General features: G+C 45.5%; 1 protein-coding gene across 1 annotated transcript; it reads right to left on the minus strand.

Annotated features, from left to right (window-relative positions):
- Positions 1-1,286: 1,286 nt before the first annotated feature.
- Positions 1,287-24,516, minus strand: stx10 (syntaxin 10). The gene is made up of 9 exons (XM_036942352.2): positions 24,349-24,516; positions 20,909-20,984; positions 18,208-18,301; positions 13,251-13,345; positions 12,407-12,469; positions 12,121-12,222; positions 11,857-11,963; positions 10,276-10,370; positions 1,287-3,526 (listed from the first exon to the last, which is right to left on the minus strand). Exons 1-9 carry the CDS (start codon positions 24,381-24,383, stop codon positions 3,450-3,452), a joined length of 744 nt encoding a protein of 247 aa, XP_036798247.1. The 5' UTR covers positions 24,384-24,516; the 3' UTR covers positions 1,287-3,449.

The raw sequence follows: 24,516 nt of genomic DNA on the forward strand, positions 1-24,516 counted from the left end.
GCTACTGTACAGTTCAGGTACAGACAGACCAGAACAATAAAAATAGCTCAAGTCTCATGTTGACATGGAATGAATAGAGTCAAGGTATTGGCTGTGGAGAAGTGGGATGCTTTGTGAAAGTCATTACCTCAGTTACATAGAGAGATATGACAGCAACCGAGAATGACTCCTCTCTTTTTGATTTGGTTTCCTGTCTCTGGTGCCGTCGGTCTTTCCCCGTTGCAGATCTTTCTTCTCACACTATAAATACAGTATATTAAACTGTACATTCTTACAACACATAGAAGCACTATTGAAGTTTGTTAGTTGTTCACTTGCAGCATGAGTTATTGTTTTAAAAAATAACCCAGACTAAAAATATAAAATACAACCTAATGCAGTGTTGTCAGAGATATACTACTGATGATGCTCCTCCCCACGACCCTATCCCGTGCCGTGTTACCCTGATCCCTACCCATGTACATGCCAGTGTTCCAAGTGCCAATAACTTTGTGAAATCCTAACTGTGACCCAGTAATAAAGATAATTGCACATTAACTACTGTAAAAAAGACAAATTCTGAAAAACAATCTGAATATCTTAATAAAAGGTTTGTAACAAATACGTGTGGTTTTTACTGTGTTTTAGTCGTACGTTATGGAGTTGTGCTGTCGTCTTCATGGTTTGGAAATATCAAGTTGAGTTAGGGGTCACAACTTAGGCATGTATACCACATTTATAACAAACATTCCTGGCACCCATAGGAATCCAGTCTATTCAGTCTTGTACTTGTACCAAAGCCACATCTCTGGTTGTACTTGTCCTTAAGTTTGGAAATATCATGTCAAATTGATATGTATAGACATAGCAGCCTGTTGGATGCTTCACGTATGTCTCATTGTGTTTATAGCTATTTGTTTCAGGTATGCGTGACGCAAACATTTCACACACATTTTTTCCAGCGCTACTACAGTACTCAGGACAGCTCTCTTTATGGCATGGAAAGTATTCTGGAATAATGCAAATTGGTGCTGAGGGTAGGTCGTCATGCTCATTCCCGTGTAAGGTCTTCAACTGAAATACACCACCCATAGGTTTGAATCCAGTCTAAGGGCTGGCATTCAATCAGATCAGCGTAATAGCACGCTTGATATTTAAAAGTAATTTCCAATTGAGAACGTGGTCTCTGTGAACATTTCCTTCAAAAGGGCCGATGGGCTTGAATCCCGGCCAAGGTGGCTCACTGAACTACACCAGCAGTGGAGATAGTTTCCCTTCGGAACTGAAATGCATTGAGAGTCAAACACTTTAAAAGCATATGATTTATTAAGAACAAGAGTTCATTTTCATCAAGAAACTACAATGACGGCAAAACATTTATCGTACAAAAAAAGGAGTGTTTACTTGATGATACGGCAAAACATTTATCGTACAAAAAAAGGAGTGTTTACTTGATGTTTCAGGCTGATGATACGGCAAAACATTAGAAATGACTCCTATGTTCATTCATAGACAGGGTGACCGACAACTACAGCGCATGTTGTTCGGGTTAAGAGGCAAATAGAATTCATAGACTTTGGAAAACATTACACTGAATGTTACAAATGAATAGCAACAGTAGAACTTGAAATAAAGAGATGAGTGAGGTCACTAATTCAATGAAACCAACAAAAGCAGGAAGGTGGCCATTTTGTAAGCTATTTACACAATACATTCTTCCCACAAGGCATCTAGCAATAACTCTTGAATGGTTAGTCATTTCCATAGCAGGAGAAACACTGATCATTGAAGTGGATAAATGCTAGCTAACCTTTTCCTTTTTGACTTGGAAGAATCAGGCCCTGTTCAAACCCTTCTAATGCAACCTTGTTTGTGCACAATCACTGATCTGACAAAGTTGGATAGGTGGAATTTAGGCTACTTTCCACTGCATCCTCTGACCAACCAGATCGTGTTAGATCAGTGGTGATTTCCTTGAGGAATAGGTGAAGGAAGGAGGTATTAGAACAGGGCCTATTGCACCAGTCAATGCACCCTGAGAGAGTTCCTAATAAACCTAAATCATTGGAGAATGTGATAGATGGAAACCAGTACAGACAGTTTTCAGTAGAACAGAGCTACAACCTTTCAAACTGATCACAGAGAATGGAAAAATACTTGAGTGATTCAATCAGTACAATGTAAATTCATTTAACAAATTCTTATTTACGATGACGCTGGGCCAATTGTGTGCCGCCCTATGGGACTCGCAATCACGGCCGGTTACGATACAGATCTGAACTCGAACCAGGGTCTGTAGTGACACCTCCAGCACTGCAATGCAGTACCTTCGACCACTGCGCCACTCAGGAGCCCTAAATACACAACCAATCGCAAATGAACAGATTAAACCAACCATCCCACACAAACGGGTACCATTGGGACCAAGGTGGCAGTGCCAACCAAAAGACACCAGGCAGGAAACTCTCCCATAGAGAGATGTGTCTTGAGAAAGGAGAAATAAGTCCACATCCCACAATGTCAAGCATTACATTTAGATTTATTTACACAATAGTATAAAATGCACCTCAGGGTCATATTCATCAAGCATCTCAGAGTAGGAGGCAAAACTGATCCTATATCAGCACTCCCCCAAAAACTCTGAAAACGGGCCATCACATCAGTCAGTGGTATCTCACATTATGAAATGTGGACATGGCCATAAATGTCCGCTAGGGGGCGAAATAGCTTCAAATTAACTTGTGCTGCTAATTTCCTGCCCAGCAACCCAGAACTCCAACTGTTACTATGGTAAAGCTATCACCATAGGCTTGACCTTTCCCATCTCCACAGATCTGGGATCAGATCACTAGCCTCAAATCCTTTATCCATAAGGGGGAACTACATAAAACATGTCTACGGGTAACTTCTACCTCCTATGATAAAGCTATTCCAACGGGCCAGATGATTTGGAACAAGGTAGAAGTTGACCTAACAACTGATCTAGGTGATTTCACCAGTCCTAAGTAGTGCACTATGTAGGGAATAGGGTTCTATTTGGGATGAAGATCATCTCATAGACGTATAAAAATAGATAAGGCAACATTGACATCTCCCTCCCTCCTCCCAAGTCTGTACCATCATTCACACACACACGAGACATCTTAGCTTTGCCTGAATATATAATATAATGTAACCGTCATCTCACTGCTGTTCACTCCTCTGATATGGGTGGTGAGAGAGGTGGGAAATAGGAGGGAAACAGGGATAGACAGATACCCAGAGAGAGAGAGACAGGGACAAAGTGATGAGTACTAGAAAGATAGATTATTCAGAGACTGAATTCTATGACAAAGGAAAGACGAGGGTTGGATTGGATTCCCTGTTTCCTATATCGATGCCTCCATTCATCCCTTCATCCATTTCATGGTTCATCCCCAGGAAGGAGTGGGTGAGTGCGGTACAGTCGTGTAGTGAAGAGAGGTCCATACTCAGAGGGTGAAGAAGAGGATGAGAACAACTACCATGATGACCACCAGTACTCCGATGGCACACCACTGTCTCCTACCTGAGAGAACACACACACGTCACAATCACGAGTGTATAGTCTAGAGATGCTAATATGTACTTGCCTGCCATAGCCTGAGGGCCACTGAATAATAACATATGCATAGTAAACAGTAACTTAACATCATTCCAGATAGTAGTAGAAGTGATAGCAGTTTAGTGATGGCGGTAGTAGTAATGATGATGGTAGTAGGGGTGATGGTAATGATAGCAATGATGGTGGTAGTAGTAGTGATGGTGGTAGTAGTAGTAGTAATGATGATGGTAGTAGGGGTGATGGTAATGATAGCAATGATGGTGGTAGTAGTAGTGATGGTGGTAGTAGTAGTGATGGCGGTAGTAGTAGTAGTGATGGTGGTGGTAGTAGTGATGGCGGTAGTAGTAGTGATGGCGGTGGTAGTAGTGATGGCGGTAGTAGTAGTGATGGCGGTAGTAGTAGTGATGGCGGTAGTAGTAGTGATGGCGGTAGTAGTAGTGATGGTGGTAGTAGTAGTGATGATGATGATAGTAGTAATGATGGTGGCGGTAGTAGTAGTAGTGATAATGGCGGTAGTAGTAGTGAGGGTGGTAGTAGTAGTGAGGGTGGTAGTAGTAGTGATGGCGGTAGTAGTAGTGATGGCGGTAGTAGTAGTGATGGTGGTAGTAGTAGTGATGGTGGTAGTAGTAGTGATGGTGGTAGTAGTAGTGATGGTGGTAGTAGTAATGATGGCGGTAGTAGTAATGGTGGTGGTAGTAGTAGTGATGGCGGTAGTAGTAGTGATGGCAGTAGTAGTAGTGATGGCGGTAGTAGTAGTGATGGCGGTAGTAGTAGTGATGGCGGTAGTAGTAGTAATGATGGTGGCGGTAGTAGTAGTAGTGATGGTGGCGGTAGTAGTAGTGATGGCAGTAGTAGTAGTGATGGCGGTAGTAGTAGTGATGGCGGTAGTAGTAGTGGTGGCGGTAGTAGTAGTGATGATGGTGGTAGTAGTAGTAATGATGGTGGTAGTAGTAGTGATGGTGGTAGTAGTAGTGATGGTGGTAGTAGTAGTAATGATGGTGGTAGTAGTAGTAATGATGGTGGTGGTAGTAGTAATGGTGGTGGTGGTAGTAGTAATGATGGTGGTGGTAGTAGTAATGATGGTGGTAGTAGTAGTGATGGTGGTAGTAGTAATGGTGGTGGTAGTAGTAATGGTGGCGGTAGTAGTAGTAATGATGGCGGTAGTAGTAGTAATGATGGTGGTGGTAGTAGTAGTAGTAATGATGGTGGTGGTAGTAGTAATGATGGTGGTGGTAGTAGTAATGATGGTGGTGGTAGTAGTAGTAATGATGGTGGTGGTAGTAGTAGTAATGATGGTGGTAGTAGTAGTAGTAATGATGGTGGTAGTAGTAGTGATGGTGGTAGTAGTAATGGTGGTGGTGGTAGTAATGATGGTGGTAGTAGTAATGGTGGTGGTAGTAGTAATGATGGCGGTAGTAGTAATGATGGCGGTAGTAGTAATGGTGGCGGTAGTAGTAATGGTGGCGGTAGTAGTAATGGTGGCGGTAGTAGTAATGGTGGCGGTAGTAGTAGTGATGGCGGTAGTAGTAGTGATGGCGGTAGTAGTAATGGTGGCGGTAGTAGTAATGGTGGCGGTAGTAGTAATGGTGGCGGTAGTAGTAATGGTGGCGGTAGTAGTAGTGATGGCGGTAGTAGTAGTGATGGCGGTAGTAGTAGTGATGGCGGTAGTAGTAGTGATGGCGGTAGTAGTAGTGATGGCGGTAGTAGTAGTGATGGTGGTAGTTGTAGTGATGGTGGTGGTAGTAGTAATGATGGCGGTAGTAGTAATGGTGGCGGTAGTAGTAGTGATGGCGGTAGTAGTAGTGATGGCGGTAGTAGTAGTGATGGCGGTAGTAGTAGTGATGGCGGTAGTAGTAGTGATGGCGGTAGTAGTAGTGATGGCGGTAGTAGTAATGATGGCGGTAGTAGTAGTGATGGCGGTAGTAGTAATGATGGCGGTAGTAGTAGTGATGGCGGTAGTAGTAGTGATGGCGGTAGTAGTAGTGATGGCGGTAGTAGTAATGATGGCGGTAGTAGTAATGGTGGCGGTAGTAGTAATGGTGGCGGTAGTAGTAATGATGGTGGTAGTAGTAATGATGGTGGTGGTAGTAGTAATGATGGTGGTGGTAGTAATGCTGGTAGTAGTAATGATGGTGGTAGTAGTAATGATGGTGGTGGTAGTAGTAATGATGGTGGTGGTAGTAATGATGGTGGTAGTAGTAATGATGGTGGTGGTAGTAGTGATGGTGGTAGTTGTAATGATGGCGGTAGTTGTAATGATGGCGGTAGTTGTAATGATGGCGGTAGTAGTAATGGTGGCGGTAGTAGTAGTAATGATGGTGGTGGTAGTAGTAGTAATGATGGTGGTAGTAGTAATGATGGTGGTGGTAGTAATGATGGTGGTGGTAGTAGTGATGGTGGTAGTTGTAATGATGGCGGTAGTTGTAATGATGGCGGTAGTTGTAATGGTGGCGGTAGTTGTAATGGTGGCGGTAGTTGTAGTGATGGCGGTAGTAGTAGTGATGGCGGTAGTTGTAATGATGGCGGTAGTAGTAGTGATGGCGGTAGTAGTAATGATGGCGGTAGTAGTAATGATGGCGGTAGTAGTAATGATGGCGGTAGTAGTAGTGATGGCGGTAGTTGTAGTGAGGGTGGTAGTAGTAGTGATGGCGGTAGTTGTAATGATGGCGGTAGTTGTAATGATGGCGGTAGTTGTAATGATGGCGGTAGTTGTAATGGTGGCGGTAGTTGTAGTGATGGCGGTAGTAGTAGTGATGGCGGTAGTAGTAGTAATGATGGTGGTGGTAGTAGTGATGGCGGTAGTATTAGTGATGGCGGTAGTAGTAGTGATGGCGGTAGTAGTAATGATGGTGGTGGTAGTAGTAATGATGGCGGTAGTTGTAATGATGGCGGTAGTTGTAATGGTGGCGGTAGTTGTAGTGATGGCGGTAGTAGTAATGGTGGCGGTAGTAGTAATGATGGTGGTAGTAGTAATGATGGCGGTAGTAGTAATTGTGGTGGTAGTAGTAATGGTGGTGGTAGTAGTAATGGTGGCGGTAGTAGTAGTGATGGCGGTAGTATTAGTGATGGCGGTAGTAGTAATGATGGTGGTAGTAGTAATGATGGCGGTAGTAGTAGTGATGGCGGTAGTAGTAGTGATGGCGGTAGTATTAGTGATGGCGGTAGTAGTAGTGATGGCGGTAGTAGTAATGATGGTGGTGGTAGTAGTAAGGATGGCGGTAGTTGTAATGATGGCGGTAGTTGTAATGGTGGCGGTAGTTGTAGTGATGGCGGTAGTAGTAGTGATGGCGGTAGTTGTAGTGATGGCGGTAGTAGTAGTGATGGCGGTAGTTGTAGTGATGGCGGTAGTAGTAATGGTGGCGGTAGTTGTAATGGTGGCGGTAGTAGTAATGATGGTGGTGGTAGTAGTGATGGCGGTAGTAGTAGTGATGGCGGTAGTAGTAATGATGGTGGTGGTAGTAGTGATGGTGGTAGTAGTAATGATGGTGGTAGTAGTAGTGATGGCGGTAGTAGTAGTGATGGCGGTAGTAGTAGTGATGGCGGTAGTAGTAATGATGGTGGTGGTAGTAGTGATGGCGGTAGTAGTAGTGATGGCGGTAGTAGTAATGATGGTGGTGGTAGTAGTGATGGCGGTAGTAGTAATGATGGTGGTAGTAGTAGTGATGGCGGTAGTAGTAGTGATGGCGGTAGTAGTAGTGATGGCGGTAGTAGTAGTGATGGCGGTAGTAGTAATGATGGTGGTGGTAGTAGTGATGGCGGTAGTAGTAATGATGGTGGTAGTAGTAGTGATGGCGGTAGTAGTAGTGATGGCGGTAGTAGTAGTGATGGCGGTAGTAGTAGTGATGGCGGTAGTAGTAGTGATGGTGGTAGTATTAGTGATGGCGGTAGTAGTAGTGATGGCGGTAGTAGTAGTGATGGCGGTAGTAGTAATGATGGTGGTAGTAGTAATGATGGTGGTAGTAGTAGTGATGGTGGTAGTAGTAGTGATGGTGGTAGTATTAGTGATGGCGGTAGTAGTAGTGATGGCGGTAGTAGTAGTGATGGCGGTAGTAGTAGTGATGGCGGTAGTAGTAGTGATGGCGGTAGTAGTAGTGATGGCGGTAGTATTAGTGATGGCGGTAGTAGTAGTGATGGTGGTAGTAGTAATGATGGTGGTAGTAGTAATGATGGCGGTAGTAGTAATGATGGCGGTAGTAGTAGTGATGGTGGTAGTAGTAGTGATGGTGGTAGTAGTAGTGATGGTGGTAGTATTAGTGATGGCGGTAGTAGTAGTGATGGCGGTAGTAGTAGTGATGGCGGTAGTAGTAGTGATGGCGGTAGTAGTAGTGATGGCGGTAGTAGTAGTGATGGCGGTAGTATTAGTGATGGCGGTAGTAGTAGTGATGGCGGTAGTAGTAGTGATGGTGGTAGTAGTAATGATGGTGGTAGTAGTAGTGATGGCGGTAGTAGTAGTGATGGCGGTAGTAGTAGTGATGGCGGTAGTAGTAGTGATGGCGGTAGTTGTAATGGTGGCGGTAGTAGTAGTGATGGCGGTAGTAGTAGTGATGGTGGTAGTAGTAATGATGGTGGTAGTAGTAGTGATGGCGGTAGTAGTAATGGTGGCGGTAGTAGTAATGATGGTGGTAGTAGTAGTGATGGCGGTAGTATTAGTGATGGCGGTAGTAGTAATGATGGTGGTAGTAGTAATGATGGCGGTAGTAGTAGTGATGGCGGTAGTAGTAGTGATGGCGGTAGTATTAGTGATGGCGGTAGTAGTAGTGATGGCGGTAGTAGTAATGATGGTGGTGGTAGTAGTAAGGATGGCGGTAGTTGTAATGATGGCGGTAGTTGTAATGGTGGCGGTAGTTGTAGTGATGGCGGTAGTAGTAGTGATGGCGGTAGTTGTAGTGATGGCGGTAGTAGTAGTGATGGCGGTAGTTGTAGTGATGGCGGTAGTAGTAATGGTGGCGGTAGTTGTAATGGTGGCGGTAGTAGTAATGATGGTGGTGGTAGTAGTGATGGCGGTAGTAGTAGTGATGGCGGTAGTAGTAATGATGGTGGTGGTAGTAGTGATGGCGGTAGTAGTAATGATGGTGGTAGTAGTAGTGATGGCGGTAGTAGTAGTGATGGCGGTAGTAGTAGTGATGGCGGTAGTAGTAATGATGGTGGTGGTAGTAGTGATGGCGGTAGTAGTAGTGATGGCGGTAGTAGTAATGATGGTGGTGGTAGTAGTGATGGCGGTAGTAGTAATGATGGTGGTAGTAGTAGTGATGGCGGTAGTAGTAGTGATGGCGGTAGTAGTAGTGATGGCGGTAGTAGTAGTGATGGCGGTAGTAGTAATGATGGTGGTGGTAGTAGTGATGGCGGTAGTAGTAATGATGGTGGTAGTAGTAGTGATGGCGGTAGTAGTAGTGATGGCGGTAGTAGTAGTGATGGCGGTAGTAGTAGTGATGGCGGTAGTAGTAGTGATGGTGGTAGTATTAGTGATGGCGGTAGTAGTAGTGATGGCGGTAGTAGTAGTGATGGCGGTAGTAGTAATGATGGTGGTAGTAGTAATGATGGTGGTAGTAGTAGTGATGGTGGTAGTAGTAGTGATGGTGGTAGTATTAGTGATGGCGGTAGTAGTAGTGATGGCGGTAGTAGTAGTGATGGCGGTAGTAGTAGTGATGGTGGTAGTAGTAATGATGGTGGTAGTAGTAGTGATGGCGGTAGTAGTAGTGATGGCGGTAGTAGTAGTGATGGCGGTAGTAGTAGTGATGGCGGTAGTTGTAATGGTGGCGGTAGTAGTAGTGATGGCGGTAGTAGTAGTGATGGTGGTAGTAGTAATGATGGTGGTAGTAGTAGTGATGGCGGTAGTAGTAATGGTGGCGGTAGTAGTAATGATGGTGGTAGTAGTAGTGATGGCGGTAGTAGTAGTGATGGCGGTAGCAGTAATGGTGGCGGTAGTAGTAGTGATGGTGGTAGTAGTAATGGTGGCGGTAGTAGTAGTGATGGCGGTAGTAGTAATGATGGCGGTAGTAGTAGTGATGGCGGTAGTAGTAGTGATGGCGGTAGTAGTAGTGATGGCGGTAGTAGTAGTGATGGCGGTAGTAGTAGTGATGGCGGTAGTTGTAATGGTGGCGGTAGTAGTAGTGATGGCGGTAGTAGTAGTGATGGCGGTAGTAGTAGTGATGGCGGTAGTTGTAATGGTGGCGGTAGTAGTAGTGATGGTGGTAGTAGTAGTGATGGTGGTAGTAGTAATGATGGTGGTAGTAGTAATGATTTGTATTATTTACTACCATATTATTATTATTCATTATTTTATTAGTGTATATTGTGGCAATATAGACACATTGTTTTTCATGTCAATAAAGCAGCTTGAATTTGAATGTGAAACTTGAGAGACCGAAACAGAGAGAGAGAGACAGAGACAGAGACAGAAACAGAGAGAGAGAGAGAGACAGAGACAGAGAGAGAAAGACAGAAAGAGGGAGAGAGAGGAAAAGAGAGAGAGGAAAAGAGAGAGAGGGAGAGAGAGAGGAAAAGAGAGAGAGGGAGAGAGAGAGGAAAAGAGAGAGAGGGAGAGAGAGAGGAAAAGAGAGAGAGGGAGAGAGAGAGGAAAAGAGAGAGAGGGAGAGAGAGAGAGAGAGAGTGATATTAAGGTAAAGAGAGGGAGGGTGACTTGGTGTTGTACCTGTCGTCTATGTGTGTGAGAGAGAAGAACTGACAGAGATGGAGTGTGTGTGTTAACTCACTGCTGGTCATGTGGGAGACTTTCTCCATCTTCTTGAGGACAGAGTCCATCCTAGAACCTGTCTGGTCCATCTCCTCTCCAAACTCTCCTAGCATACTGGAACATACAGGACAAAATAGGTGTTAGGCAACCACATTTGAGTCATTTAACAGACGTTCTTATCCAGAGCGACTTACAGGAGCAATTAGGGTTAAGTGCCTTGCTCAAGGGCACAAACAGATTTTTCACCAAGTCGGCTCAGGGATTCAAACCAGTGATCTTTTGGTTACCGGCCCAACGCTCTTAACCACTAGGCTACCTGCTGCTTACACACACACTTAGACCATTGAGACACACACAACAAACCGTCTAAAACACCCCTAAAATACTGGAACATACAGGAGAATCCCTCAAACAATGAACACGTAAAATACACACTCACTGAACCCTTCAAACACACACGTCTCAGCATGGGAAGTATACTGTGAGATTACATGACAACAATGGAATTCACATGTAAACGTTCAGTACACACAGAGGCTCCTTGAACCCTTTAAAACCACGCACATGAGCAAGGCGATTATCTCTCAACAACAACTGCTGTCCGTGGGGCCGATGACGCCGATTAAAGGCTTTCTGATTCAGAGGGGTTAAATGTGGAAGACACATTTCAGTTGAATGTATTCAGTTGTACAACTGACTAGGTATGTCCTTTCTTTACACACATACACATATGAGGCGGCTATTTAAGTCAGAATAACCAGTGGAAGAGGGAGGGAGGTGTGGTCCCTTAAGGGCAGCAGGTGGAGAGGTTCCAACCCTATTTAAGTCAGAATAACCAGTGGAAGAGGGAGGGAGGTGTGGTCCCTTAAGGGCAGCAGGTGGAGAGGTTCCAACCCTATTTAAGTCAGAATAACCAGTGGAAGAGGGAGGGAGGTGTGGTCCCTTAAGGGCAGCAGGTGGAGAGGTTCCAACCCTATTTAAGTCAGGATAACCAGTGGAAGAGGGAGGGAGGTGTGGTCCCTTAAGGGCAGCAGGTGGAGAGGTTCCAACCCTATTTAAGTCAGGATAACCAGTGGAAGAGGGAGGGAGGTGTGGTCCCTTAAGGGCAGCAGGTGGAGAGGTTCCAACCCTATTTAAGTCAGGATAACCAGTGGAAGAGGGAGGGAGGTGTGGTCCCTTAAGGGCAGCAGGTGGAGAGGTTCCAACCCTATTTAAGTCAGGATAACCAGTGGAAGAGGGAGGGAGGTGTGGTCCCTTAAGGGCAGCAGGTGGAGAGGTTCCAACCCTATTTAAGTCAGGATAACCAGTGGAAGAGGGAGGGAGGTGTGGTCCCTTAAGGGCAGCAGGTGGAGAGGTTCCAACCCTATTTAAGTCAGGATAACCAGTGGAAGAGGGAGGGAGGTGTGGTCCCTTAAGGGCAGCAGGTGGAGAGGTTCCAACCCTATTTAAGTCAGGATAACCAGTGGAAGAGGGAGGGAGGTGTGGTCCCTTAAGGGCAGCAGGTGGAGAGGTTCCAACCCCTGTTCCCTTCCCATTACTCCCATTGACCCTCAACACCAAATGTGTGTGTGTGTGTGTGTGTGTGTGTGTGTGTACTCACACAGCCTGCTGGTCTAGTTCATCTCCGATGCGTCCTGACATGTCTTTCAGTACTCTGATGCTTCCGGTCACCAGCTCCAACTGCTCATCCTGGTCCTGCATGATCAACTGTGGAGAACACCATCATCATCCTCCTCCTCCTCCTAACCCCAACCGTAGCTTCATGTTCACACCGCAGCTCAGCCCTAAACCATCATCTTGTTCCTTAAATATCAAGGAGACACAGAAACCTTCACGCTAACCCTCTTCCCTCCCTCCATCCTACCTGCTGCTGTTCCTGTTGATCCTGGATGTATCTGGAGTTGGTTGACACCAGGTGAGACTCCAGACCATCAGACCTGTCCTGCCCAGACGCACCCATCAGAGCCTGAGATAGACAGAGACCAGCTGATGTTACAACGTGTGAGACAGAGAAGATGCCTGCATAAGTCAATGTGTATCAACATAAAGGTGTGTGTGTATAGAGAGGAGAGAGAAGAGAGAGGAGAGAGAAGAGATAGAGAGGAAAGAGAAGAGAGAGAGAGAAATAGTGTGTAGACAGGCAAACCAACCTGTCTGTTCTTCTTCTCTGCCTGGGCCACAACAGAGGGACTGGAGAGTTGATCCTTCATCTCCTACACACAACACACAGTGTTAGCTACAACAACACACAGTGTTAGCTACAACAACACACAGTGTTAGCTACAACAACACACCTTGTTAGCTACAGTAGCTACAACAACACACAGTGTTAGCTACAACAACACACAGTGTTAGCTACAACAACACACAGTTAGCTACAGTAGCTACAACAACACACAGTGTTAGCTACAGTAGCTACAACAACACACAGTGTTAGCTACAGTAGCTACAACAACACACAGTGTTAGCTACAACAACACACAGTGTTAGCTACAGTAGCTACAACACACAGTGTTAGCTACAACACAGTGTTAGCTACAGCAGCTACAACAACACAGTGTTAGCTACAGTAGCTACAACAACACACAGTGTTAGCTACAGCAGCTACAACAACACACAGTGTTAGCTACAGCAGCTACAACAACAGACTACACACCGTAGATTAAATCCAATCAAATGTAGCTGCAGAAATCCCCTTTTATTTTCCGTTATAGAGGTAGGTTAAGGGGGATACCTAGTCAGTTGTACAACTGAAATGTGTCTTTAGCGTTTAACCTAACCCCCCTGAATCAGAGAAGTGCGGGGGGCTGCCTTAATCGACATCCACGTCTTCGGCACACAGGGAACAGTGGGTTTACTGCCTTGCTCAGGGGCAGAACAACTGATTTTTTTCCTTGTCAGCTCAGGGATTCAATCCAGCAACCTTTGGGTTACTGGCCCAACGCTCTAACCACTAGGCTACCTGCCGGTGACAGACAGGTTACACCGTGTTACCTGTACGGCCTGCCGTGTTCGCTCCACAAAGTCTCTCCTCTCCTGCAGCTCATTCTCCCCCAGACGGAACTTCCCCGGGTTGGACTCAACGATACCTGGGAGAGGGTCAAGGCTCAACACACACAGATCTCAGGGTTCTCCTCAGGAACTGTTAGGAATGTGGTTCTGCCGAGTACGGCAGGGTGGGAGGCCCGGAGGGGGGCAGTGCCCCCCCTTTGGACTCAAGAGATTTGTTTTTGAACACCTGTAACTACACACACACAGGCCTACGCTCTACACACACACACACAGAGGCCTACGCTCTACACACACACAGGCCTACGCTCTACACACACACACACACACACACACACACACACACACACCTCATTCATATCAGCTGTCCTGCTCCAGATATCATAGTCTAGGGCTCAGTTGGTCTTTGGGCCAGTTTGTGTTTGTATATTCTCTCCCCCTCTTTCTATAAGGAAGGACAGACTATACATCTCTCCCCCTCTTTCTATAAGGAAGGACAGACTATACATCTCTCCCCCTCTTTCTATAAGGAAGGACAGACTATACACCTCTCCCCCTCTTTCTATAAGGAAGGACAGACTATACACCTCTCCCCCTCTTTCTATAAGGAAGGACAGACTATACATCTCTCCCCCTCTTTCTATAAGGAAGGACAGACTATACATCTCTCCCCCTCTTTCTATAAGGAAGGACAGACTATACACCTCTCCCCCTCTTTCTATAAGGAAGGACAGACTATACACCTCTCCCCCTCTTTCTATAAGGAAGGACAGACTATACACCTCTCCCCCTCTTTCTATAAGGAAGGACAGACTATACACCTCTCCCCCTCTTTCTATAAGGAAGGACAGACTATACATCTCTCCCCCTCTTTCTATAAGGAAGGACAGACTATACACCTCTCCCCCTCTTTCTATAAGGAAGGACAGACTATACATCTCTTTTATGCGACCACGTTTTCCAAAAACTCTTAAATACCTGCTCAGAATTAACATTCAAAGATGTCTGCAGAAAGAATGGGGTCAGCTACAACATCACACCTTGAGTTGGTTATTGAACTACAGTAAGTGAAGTGGATTTACACACGGTAACGCATTTACGGTAACGGAATTACATCATGGTCCCCTATACTACACAGAAACGGCATAATTATGGATGTCATTCTCCTCATGTTTCACAAGTTTAGACATCACACCGCAGCAAACCAAAGCAGTGTAGAGTTCAGTACAATACAGCAGAGTTCAGTAAAGTAGAGTTCGGTACAGTAGAGTTCAGTACAGTACAATACAGTAGAGTTCAGTACAGTACAATACAGTAGAGTTCAGTACAATACAGTAGAGTTCAGTACAGTACAATACAGTAGAGTTCAGTACAGTACAATACAGTAGAGTTCAGTACAGTACAATACAGTAGAGTTCAGTACAGTACAATACAGTAGAGTTCAGTGCAGTACAATACAGTACACTAGAATACAGTACAGTAAAGTAGAGTTCAGTACAGTAGAGTACAGTAAAGTACAATGCAGTAGAGTTCATTACAGTACAATACAGTAGAGTTCAGTACAGTACAATACAGTAGAGTTCAGTACAGTACAATACAGTAGAGTTCAGTGCAGTACAATACAGTACACTAGAATACAGTACAGTAAAGTAGAGTTCAGTACAGTAAAGTACAATGCAGTAGAGTTCAGTACAGTATAGTACAGTTCAGTACAGTAGAGTTCAGTAAAGTAGAGTTGAGTTCAGTACAGTTCAGTAGAGTACAGTACAGTACAGTAGAATACAGTAGAGTTCAGTACAGTAGAGTTCAGTACAGTAGAGTTCAGTACAGTACAATACAGTAGAGTTCAGTACAGTACAATACAGTAGAGTTCAGTACAGTAGAGTTCAGTACAGTAGAGTTCAGTACAGTAGAGTTCAGTTCAGTACAGTAGAGTTCAGTTCAGTACAGTAGAGTTCAGTACAGTACAGCAAAGTACAATGCAGTAGAGTTCAGTACAGTATAGTAGAGTTCAGTTCAGTTCAGTACAGTACAATACAGTAGAGTACAATACAGTACAATACAGTACAGTAGAGTGCACTACAGTAGAGTGCAATACAGTAGAGTACTCTACTTTTCATTACTGTACTCCACTATTATTTTGTATTGACTGTACAATCCAAACATAATTCTTTAATAGGTTCAGATTTGGTCCAGTCCAGTCCGCCTGTGGACGTTGAAATGAAGGTCAGGCTGGACTGACCAAATGTCAACTACTCTTCAACGTCCATATACGTCCGGTGTCGGTTGGTGCTCAGTGGAAGAGGATGCTGGTTACAGTAAATGGAAAGAGAAGAGGCTCATGGGTAGGTGTTGGTAAGAGCTGGGAGAGGTGACATTAACTGGAGAGGGAGGAAGAGAGAGGGGGAAGGGTTCTCCAGAATCAGACTGTTTTAACACTCTTGGTTTGACCACCAGACAACAGAAAGACAAAGAAACAGCTATGAGCTGAACATAACAGCCAGTGGAAGAGAGGACAGTAACAGGAGACACTATGAGCTGAACATAACAGTCAGTGGAAGAGAGGACAGTAACAGGAGACACTATGAGCTGAACATAACAGCCAGTGGAAAGGAAGACAGTAACAGGAGACACTATGAGCTGAACATAACAGTCAGTGGAAGAGAGGACAGTAACAGGAGACACTATGAGCTGAACATAACAGCCAGTGGAAGAGAGGACAGTAACAGGAGACACTATGAGCTGAACATAACAGTCAGTGGAAAGGAAGACAGTAACAGGAGACACTATGAGCTGAACATAACAGCCAGTGGAAGAGAGGACAGTAACAGGAGACACTATGAGCTGAACATAACAGCCAGTGGAAGAGAGGACAGTAACAGGAGACACTATGAGCTGAACATAACAGTCAGTGGAAGAGAGGACAGTAACAGGAGACACTATGAGCTGAACATAACAGCCAGTGGAAGAGAGGACAGTAACAGGAGACACTATGAGCTGAACATAACAGCCAGTGGAAGAGAGGACAGTAACAGGAGACACTATGAGCTGAACATAACAGCCAGTGGAAGAGAGGACAGTAACAGGAGACACTATGAGCTGAACATAACAGTCAGTGGAAGAGAGGACAGTAACAGGAGACACTATGAGCTGAACATAACAGTCAGTGGAAGAGAGGACAGTAACAGGAGACACTATGAGCTGAACATAACAGTCAGTGGAAGAGAGGACAGTAACAGGAGACACTATGAGCTGAACATAACAGTCAGTGGAAGAGAGGACAGTAACAGGAGACACTATGAGCTGAACATAACAGTCAGTGGAAGAGAGGACAGTAACAGGAGACACTATGAGCTGAACATAACAGTCAGTGGAAGAGAGGACAGTAACAGGAGACACTATGAGCTGAACATAACAGCCAGTGGAAGAGAGGACAGTAACAGGAGACACTATGAGCTGAACATAACAGTCAGTGGAAGAGAGGACAGTAACAGGAGACACTATGAGCTGAACATAACAGCCAGTGGAAGAGAGGACAGTAACAGGAGACACTATGAACTGAACATAACAGTCAGTGGAAGAGAGGACAGTAACAGGAGACACTATGAGCTGAACATAACAGTCAGTGGAAGAGAGGACAGTAACAGGAGACACTATGAGCTGAACATAACAGCCAGTGGAAGAGAGGACAGTAACAGGAGACACTATGAGCTGAACATAACAGTCAGTGGAAGAGAGGACAGTAACAGGAGACACTATGAGCTGAACATAACAGGAGACACTATGAGCTGAACATAACAGTCAGTGGAAGAGAGGACAGTAACAGGAGACACTATGAGCTGAACATAACAGCCAGTGGAAGAGAGGACAGTAACAGGAGACACTATGAGCTGAACATAACAGCCAGTGGAAGAGAGGACAGTAACAGGAGACACTATGAGCTGAACATAACAGCCAGTGGAAAGGAAGACAGTAACAGGAGACACTATGAGCTGAACATAACAGTCAGTGGAAGAGAGGACAGTAACAGGAGACACTATGAGCTGAACATAACAGGAGACACTATGAGCTGAACATAACAGTCAGTGGAAGAGAGGACAGTAACAGGAGACACTATGAGCTGAACATAACAGCCAGTGGAAGAGAGGACAGTAACAGGAGACACTATGAGCTGAACATAACAGGAGACACTATGAGCTGAACATAACAGCCAGTGGAAGAGAGGACAGTAACAGGAGACACAATGAGCTGAACATAACAGTATGTCATTGTAAATAAGAATTTGTTCTTAACCGACTTGCCTAGTTAAATAAAAGTTCAATTTTTACAAATTGTCACTTTACCCCTACCTACATGATTAAATTACCTCAACTAACCTGTACCCAACACACATTGACTCGGTACCGGTACCCCCTGTATACAGCCTCATTATTGTTATTTTATTGTGTTAATTTTTGTTGTTTTTTTTGTTTAGTTAGTAAATATATATTTTTTAAAATATTTTCTTAACCAACAATGCAGTTTAAGAAATGGAGTTAAGGGCTTGTAGTAAGCATTTCACGGTACGGTCTACACCTGTTGTACTCAGCACATGTGACAAATAACATTCGATGTGATCTTATGAACTTGACGTTGGTGCTCATTGGTCCATTTACCTGGAAGTGCCCTCATATAGCATACTCTGTCACACATTCCAAGCTGTTGTTTTACATGCTGTAGCTGCACACATTCCAGTAGAAATGCAGTTAAGAGGCTTGTGTGTCCAGTGTGTGTGTGTGGACCCGAGTGCCCTCCTCCAGAAGCTCCTCCCAGCGTTTGTAAAGACTCCTGGTCCATTTACATGGAAGTGCCCTCATATAGCATACTCTGTCATCTTTCATTCTTTCCCTCGTTCTCTCTGTGTGTGTGTAAGCATTATGTTTATAAAGACAGAAAAAGATACTGATGGTTTCACTCAGGTCCTCCAGGTCCCAGTCTATGGCTCTGAGACAGTTCCTCAGTTCATTGGTGCTCCAGTCCAGCTCATCTTTGCTCACCTGCACAACAAACAAAAACACATTTAGGCATGTCAAACATGAGCCTGAACACAGTGAAAAGTCTATGTTCACCTGTACATTATAGATAGAGCACAGTTACAGATAACAGTAACAGTACATATCAGGTAGGTAGGGACTGAACAGGCTACACTAGTAAGTCAGAGATTGATGATGACAAGCTGCTGTTATACACGCTGTGGTCGCACACATTCAAAGCTGTTGTTATACACGCTGTGGTCGCACACATTCCAAGGTGTTGTTATACACTCTGTGGTCGCACACATTCCAAGGTGTTGTTATACACTCTGTGGTCGCACACATTCCAAGGTGTTGTTATACACTCTGTGGTCGCACACATTCCAAGCTGCTGTTATACACGCTATGGTCGCACACATTCCAAGGTGTTGTTATACACGCTGTGGTCGCACACATTCCAAGGTGTTGTTATACACTCTGTGGTCGCACACATTCCAAGGTGTTGTTATACACTCTGTGGTCGCACACATTCCAAGCTGCTGTTATACACGCTATGGTCGCACACATTCCAAGGTGTTGTTATACACGCTGTGGTCGCACACATTCCAAGCTGCTGTTATACACGCTATGGTCGCACACATTCCAAGGTGTTGTTATACACGCTGTGGTCGCACACATTCCAAGGTGTTGTTATACACGCTGTGGTCGCACACATTCCAAGGTGTTGTTATACACGCTGTGGTCGCACACATTCCAAGGTGTTGTTATACACGCTATGGTCGCACACATTCCAAGGTGTTGTTATACACTCTGTGGTCGCACACATTCCAAGGTGTTGTTATACATGCTGTTGCTGCACACATTCCAAGGTGTTGTTATACACGCTATGGTCGCACACATTCCAAGGTGTTGTTATACACGCTATGGTCGCACACATTCCAAGGTGTTGTTATACACGCTGTGGTCGCACACATTCCAAGCTGTTGTTATACACGCTATGGTCGCACACATTCCAAGGTGTTGTTATACACGCTATGGTCGCACACATTCCAAGGTGTTGTTATACACGCTGTGGTCGCACACATTCCAAGCTGCTGTTATACACGCTATGGTCGCACACATTCCAAGGTGTTGTTATACACGCTGTGGTCGCACACATTCCAAGGTGTTGTTATACACGCTGTGGTCGCACACATTCCAAGGTGTTGTTATACACGCTGTGGTCGCACACATTCCAAGGTGTTGTTATACACGCTATGGTCGCACACATTCCAAGGTGTTGTTATACACTCTGTGGTCGCACACATTCCAAGGTGTTGTTATACATGCTGTTGCTGCACACATTCCAAGGTGTTGTTATACACGCTATGGTCGCACACATTCCAAGGTGTTGTTATACACGCTATGGTCGCACACATTCCAAGGTGTTGTTATACACGCTGTGGTCGCACACATTCCAAGCTGTTGTTATACACGCTGTGGTCGCACACATTCCAAGGTGTTGTTATACACGCTATGGTCGCACACATTCCAAGGTGTTGTTATACACTCTGTGGTCGCACACATTCCAAGGTGTTGTTATACACGCTGTGGTCGCACACATTCCAAGCTGCTGTTATACACGCTATGGTCGCACACATTCCAAGCTGTTGTTATACACGCTGTGGCTGCACACATTCCAAGGTGTTGTTATACACTCTGTGGTCGCACACATTCCAAGGTGTTGTTATACACGCTGTGGTCGCACACATTCCAAGCTGTTGTTATACACGCTGTGGTCGCACACATTCCAAGCTGTGGCTGCACACATTCCAAGCTGTTGTTATACACGCTGTGGCTGCACACATTCCAAGGTGTTGTTATACACGCTGTGGTCGCACACATTCCAAGCTGTTGTTATACATGCTGTGGCTGCACACATTCCAAGCTGTTGTTATACACGCTGTGGCTGCACACATTCCAAGCTGTTGTTATACACGCTGTGGTCGCACACATTCCAAGCTGTTGTTATACATGCTGTTGCTGCACACATTCCATGCTGTTGTTATACATGCTGTGGCTGCACACATTCCAAGCTGTTGTTATACATGCTGTTGCTGCACACATTCCAAGCTGTTGTTATACATGTTGTGGCTGCACACATTCCAAGCTGTTGTTATACATGCTGTGGCTGCACACATTCCAAGCTGTTGTTTTACACGCTGTGGTCGCACACATTCTAAGCTGTTGTTATACACGCTGTGGCTGCACACATTCCAAGCTGTTGTTATACATGTTGTGGCTGCACACATTCTAAGCTGTTGTTATACATGCTGTGGCTGCACACATTCCAAGCTGTTGTTTTACACGCTGTGGTCGCACACATTCTAAGCTGTTGTTATACACGCTGTGGCTGCACACATTCCAAGCTGTTGTTATACATGTTGTGGCTGCACACATTCTAAGCTGTTGTTATACATGCTGTGGCTGCACACATTCCAAGCTGTTGTTTTACATGCTGTGGCTGCACATATTCTAAGCTGTTGTTATACATGCTGTGGCTGCACACATTCCAAGCTGTTGTTTTACATGCTGTGGCTGCACACATTCCAGTAGAAATGCAGTTAAGAGGCGTGTGTGTCCAGTGTGTACCTGAGTGCCCTCCTCCAGAAGCTCCTCCCAGCGTTCGTAAAGGCTCCTGGCACGAGACAACGCCTTCTGGACCTCCCTGAGACAACACACACGGGTTAGATCAGGCTTTATCACAACCGGCCATGATTGGGAGTTCCATAGTGTGGCGCACAAGTGGCTCAGCGTCGTCCGGGTTTGGCCGGTGTAGGACGTCATTGTAAATAATAATTTGTTCTTAACTGACTTGCCTAGTTAAATAAAAGGTTAAATAAATACATATAAAAAGATCAGGGCTCTCCAACCCTGTTCCTGGAGAGCTACCCTCCTGTAGGTTTTCACTCTAACCCTGTTCCTGAAGAGCTACCCTACTGTAGGTTTTCACTCTAACCCTGTTCCTGGAGAGCTACCCTACTGTAGGTTTTCACTCTAACCCTGTTCCTGGAGAGCTACCCTCCTGTAGGTTTCCACTCCAACCCTGTTCCTGGAGAGCTACCCTCCTGTAGGTTTCCACTCCAACCCTGTTCCTGGAGAGCTACCCTTGTGTAGGTTTTCACTCCAACCCTGTTCCTGGAGAGCTAACCTCCTGTAGGTTTTCACTCCAACCCTGTTCCTGGAGAGCTACCCTCCTGTATGTTTTCACTTCAACCCTGTTCTGGGAGAGCTACCCTACTGTATGTTTTCACTCCAACCCTGTTCCTGGAGAACTACCCGTGTGTATATTTTCTCTCCAACCCTGTTCCTGGAGAGGTACCCTCCTGTAGGTTTCCACTCCAACCCTGTTCCTGGAGAGCTACCCTCCTGTAGGTTTCCACTCCAACCCTGTTCCTGGAGAGCTACCCTTGTGTAGGTTTTCACTCCAACCCTGTTCCTGGAGAGCTAACCTCCTGTAGGTTTTCACTCCAACCCTGTTCCTGGAGAGCTACCCTCCTGTATGTTTTCACTTCAACCCTGTTCTGGGAGAGCTACCCTACTGTATGTTTTCACTCCAACCCTGTTCCTGGAGAACTACCCGTGTGTATATTTTCTCTCCAACCCTGTTCCTGGAGAGGTACCCTCCTGTAGGTTTTCACTCCAACCCTGTTCCTGGAGAGCTACCCTCCTGTAGGTTTCCACTCCAACCCTGTTCCTGGAGAGCTACCCTCCTGTAGGTTTCCACTCCAACCCTGTTCCTGGAGAGCTACCCTCCTGTAGGTTTCCACTCCAACCCTGTTCCTGGAGAGCTACTCTCCTGTAGGTTTTCACTTTAATCCCAGTTGTAACTAACCTGATTTATCTTATAAACCAGCTAATTATTATAATGAGGTGTGCTAGATTAGGCTTGGAATGATCATTTACAGGATGGTAGCTCTACAGGAACAGAGTTGGAGAGCCCTGGGTTAGACACACATCATAAAAATACACATCACACACTTAACAATACCTTTGGTAAAGTCCTTGTTAAAGAGACAGTGAAAAATGCTAGGTTAAATTTAACGATGTTAGCTACAACAATGTAGCAACCGCTCCCTGTCCGAGTCTTTTATACCGACATGTTTTAAGCAGACCACCATAGTCTCTGTGCCCAAGAGCACTAAGGTAACCTGCCTAAATGACTACCAACCCGTAGCACTCACGCCTGTAGTCATGAAGTGCTTTGAAAGGCAGGTCATGGCTCACATCAACACCATTATCCCAGAAACCCTAGACCAGAACCACTACAATTTGCATACCGCCCTAACAGATCCACAGATGATGCAATCTCTACTGCACTCCACACTGCCCTTTCCCACCTGGACAAAAGGAACACCTATGTGAGAATGCTGTTCATTGACTACAGCTCAGCGTTCAACACCATAGTGCCCTCAAAGCTCATCAATAAGCTAAGGACCCTGGGACTAAACACCTCCCAGGAGGGGACTGAGCACGCACCCCTGAGATGCCCCTGTGTTGAGGATCAGCGTGGCGGATTTGTTGTTGCCTACCCATACCACCTGTGGCCTGCAACTGAATCCTGGACTTCCTGACGGGCCGGCCACAGGTGGTATGGGTAGGCAACAACAAATCCGCCACGCTGATCCTCAACACAGGGGCATCTCAGGGGTGCGTGCTCAGTCCCCTCCTGTACTCCCTGTTCACTCATGACTGCACAGCCAGGCAGACGCCAACACTATCATTAAGTTTGCAGATGACCCAACAGTGGTAGGCCTGATCACCAACAACGATGAGAGCCTATAGGGAGTAGGTAAGAGACCTGGCCGTGTGGCGACAGGACAACAGACCCTCCCTCAACATGATCAAGACAAAGGAGATCATTGTGGACTACAGGAAAAAGAGGACCGAGCACGCCCCCATTCTCATTGATGGGGCTGTAGTGGAGCAGGTTGAGAGCTTCAATTCCTTGGTGTCCACATCACCAACAAACTAACATGGTCTTAGCACACCAAGACAGTAGTGAATAGGGAACAACGAAACCTATTCCCCCTCAAGAGACTGAAAAGACTTGGCATGGGTCCTCAGATACTCAAAAGGTTCCACAGCTGCACCATCACTGCCTGGTATAGCAACTGCTCCGCCTCCGACCCCCCGACCCCCCCCCCCCTTTTACACGGCTGCTACTCTCTGTTGTTATCATCTAGGCATAGTCACTTCAAAAAACTCTACCTACATTTACATATTACCTCAACAAAACGGTGCACCTGCACATTGTACCAGTAACCCCCTGTGTATAGTCTCGTTGATGTTATTTTACTGCTGTTCTTTAATTACTTGTTACTTTTATTTCTTACACTTACTGGTATTTTTTTTAACTGCATTGTTGGTTAGGGGCTGAGAAGTAAGCATTTCACTGTAAGGTCTACCTACACCTGTTGTATTCGGCGCATGTGACTAATACAATTTGATTTGATACTGCAATGTATCTACACACTGATCCCACGTTTAGCTATGTGGTTAATGATACAAATGTCGCAAGCTGGCGAAGCTGCATGCCCTCTACTCCAGGCACAACACAACAATCTCCCTCTATCTCACACACAAATACACGTGCCATCAAAGCCTCTAATAAGGCATGTAACGTTAGCCTACATTTCTAGGTAACGCGGAGATGTAACGCCCTATCTTGACCCAAACAAATCTGTGTGGACACTCCACACATTCCTGTCAATTTCACAACACTCCGTCAACGGCCCCGTTGCAATAGACCCAAACTCGCCACCCAACTTTCAAGGAATCATTTTTGACACGAAGATTTCAACGACACGCCAACGCGAAGTCGCTACCTTAATGTCAACATAAACCCGCACGTTGATTGCGAATCTAGCCTGTAGCATTAGCTAGCAAATTAGCTTGCCACAGACAGGTTGATAACTTCTAAACGCCACGTTATCAAACTAAACTACCCCAAACGTCATACACATCCAACTTGTCCTGTAAGTAAACGGTGGAGAAGTTGGTTGACAGTTTATTTAGAAACCCTTCCTTACCCCTTGACTACGAAGAACGGATCTTCCAGCGACATATTGGACACTTCAACGCCAGACCTGACGCATGCTCGCTGGGGGCCCGAAGCAGGACGCCAGCACAATGCACGGAGCGCCTCTACGGAGCTCCGCTGTCATGTGGCCATGGACTGTACTGTCATTTGGTACTGT

This window comes from Oncorhynchus mykiss, chromosome 13 (assembly GCF_057628025.1).
Source record: "Oncorhynchus mykiss isolate SJ-2025 chromosome 13, ASM5762802v1, whole genome shotgun sequence".
In the NCBI taxonomy this organism is placed as follows: domain Eukaryota; kingdom Metazoa; phylum Chordata; class Actinopteri; order Salmoniformes; family Salmonidae; genus Oncorhynchus; species Oncorhynchus mykiss.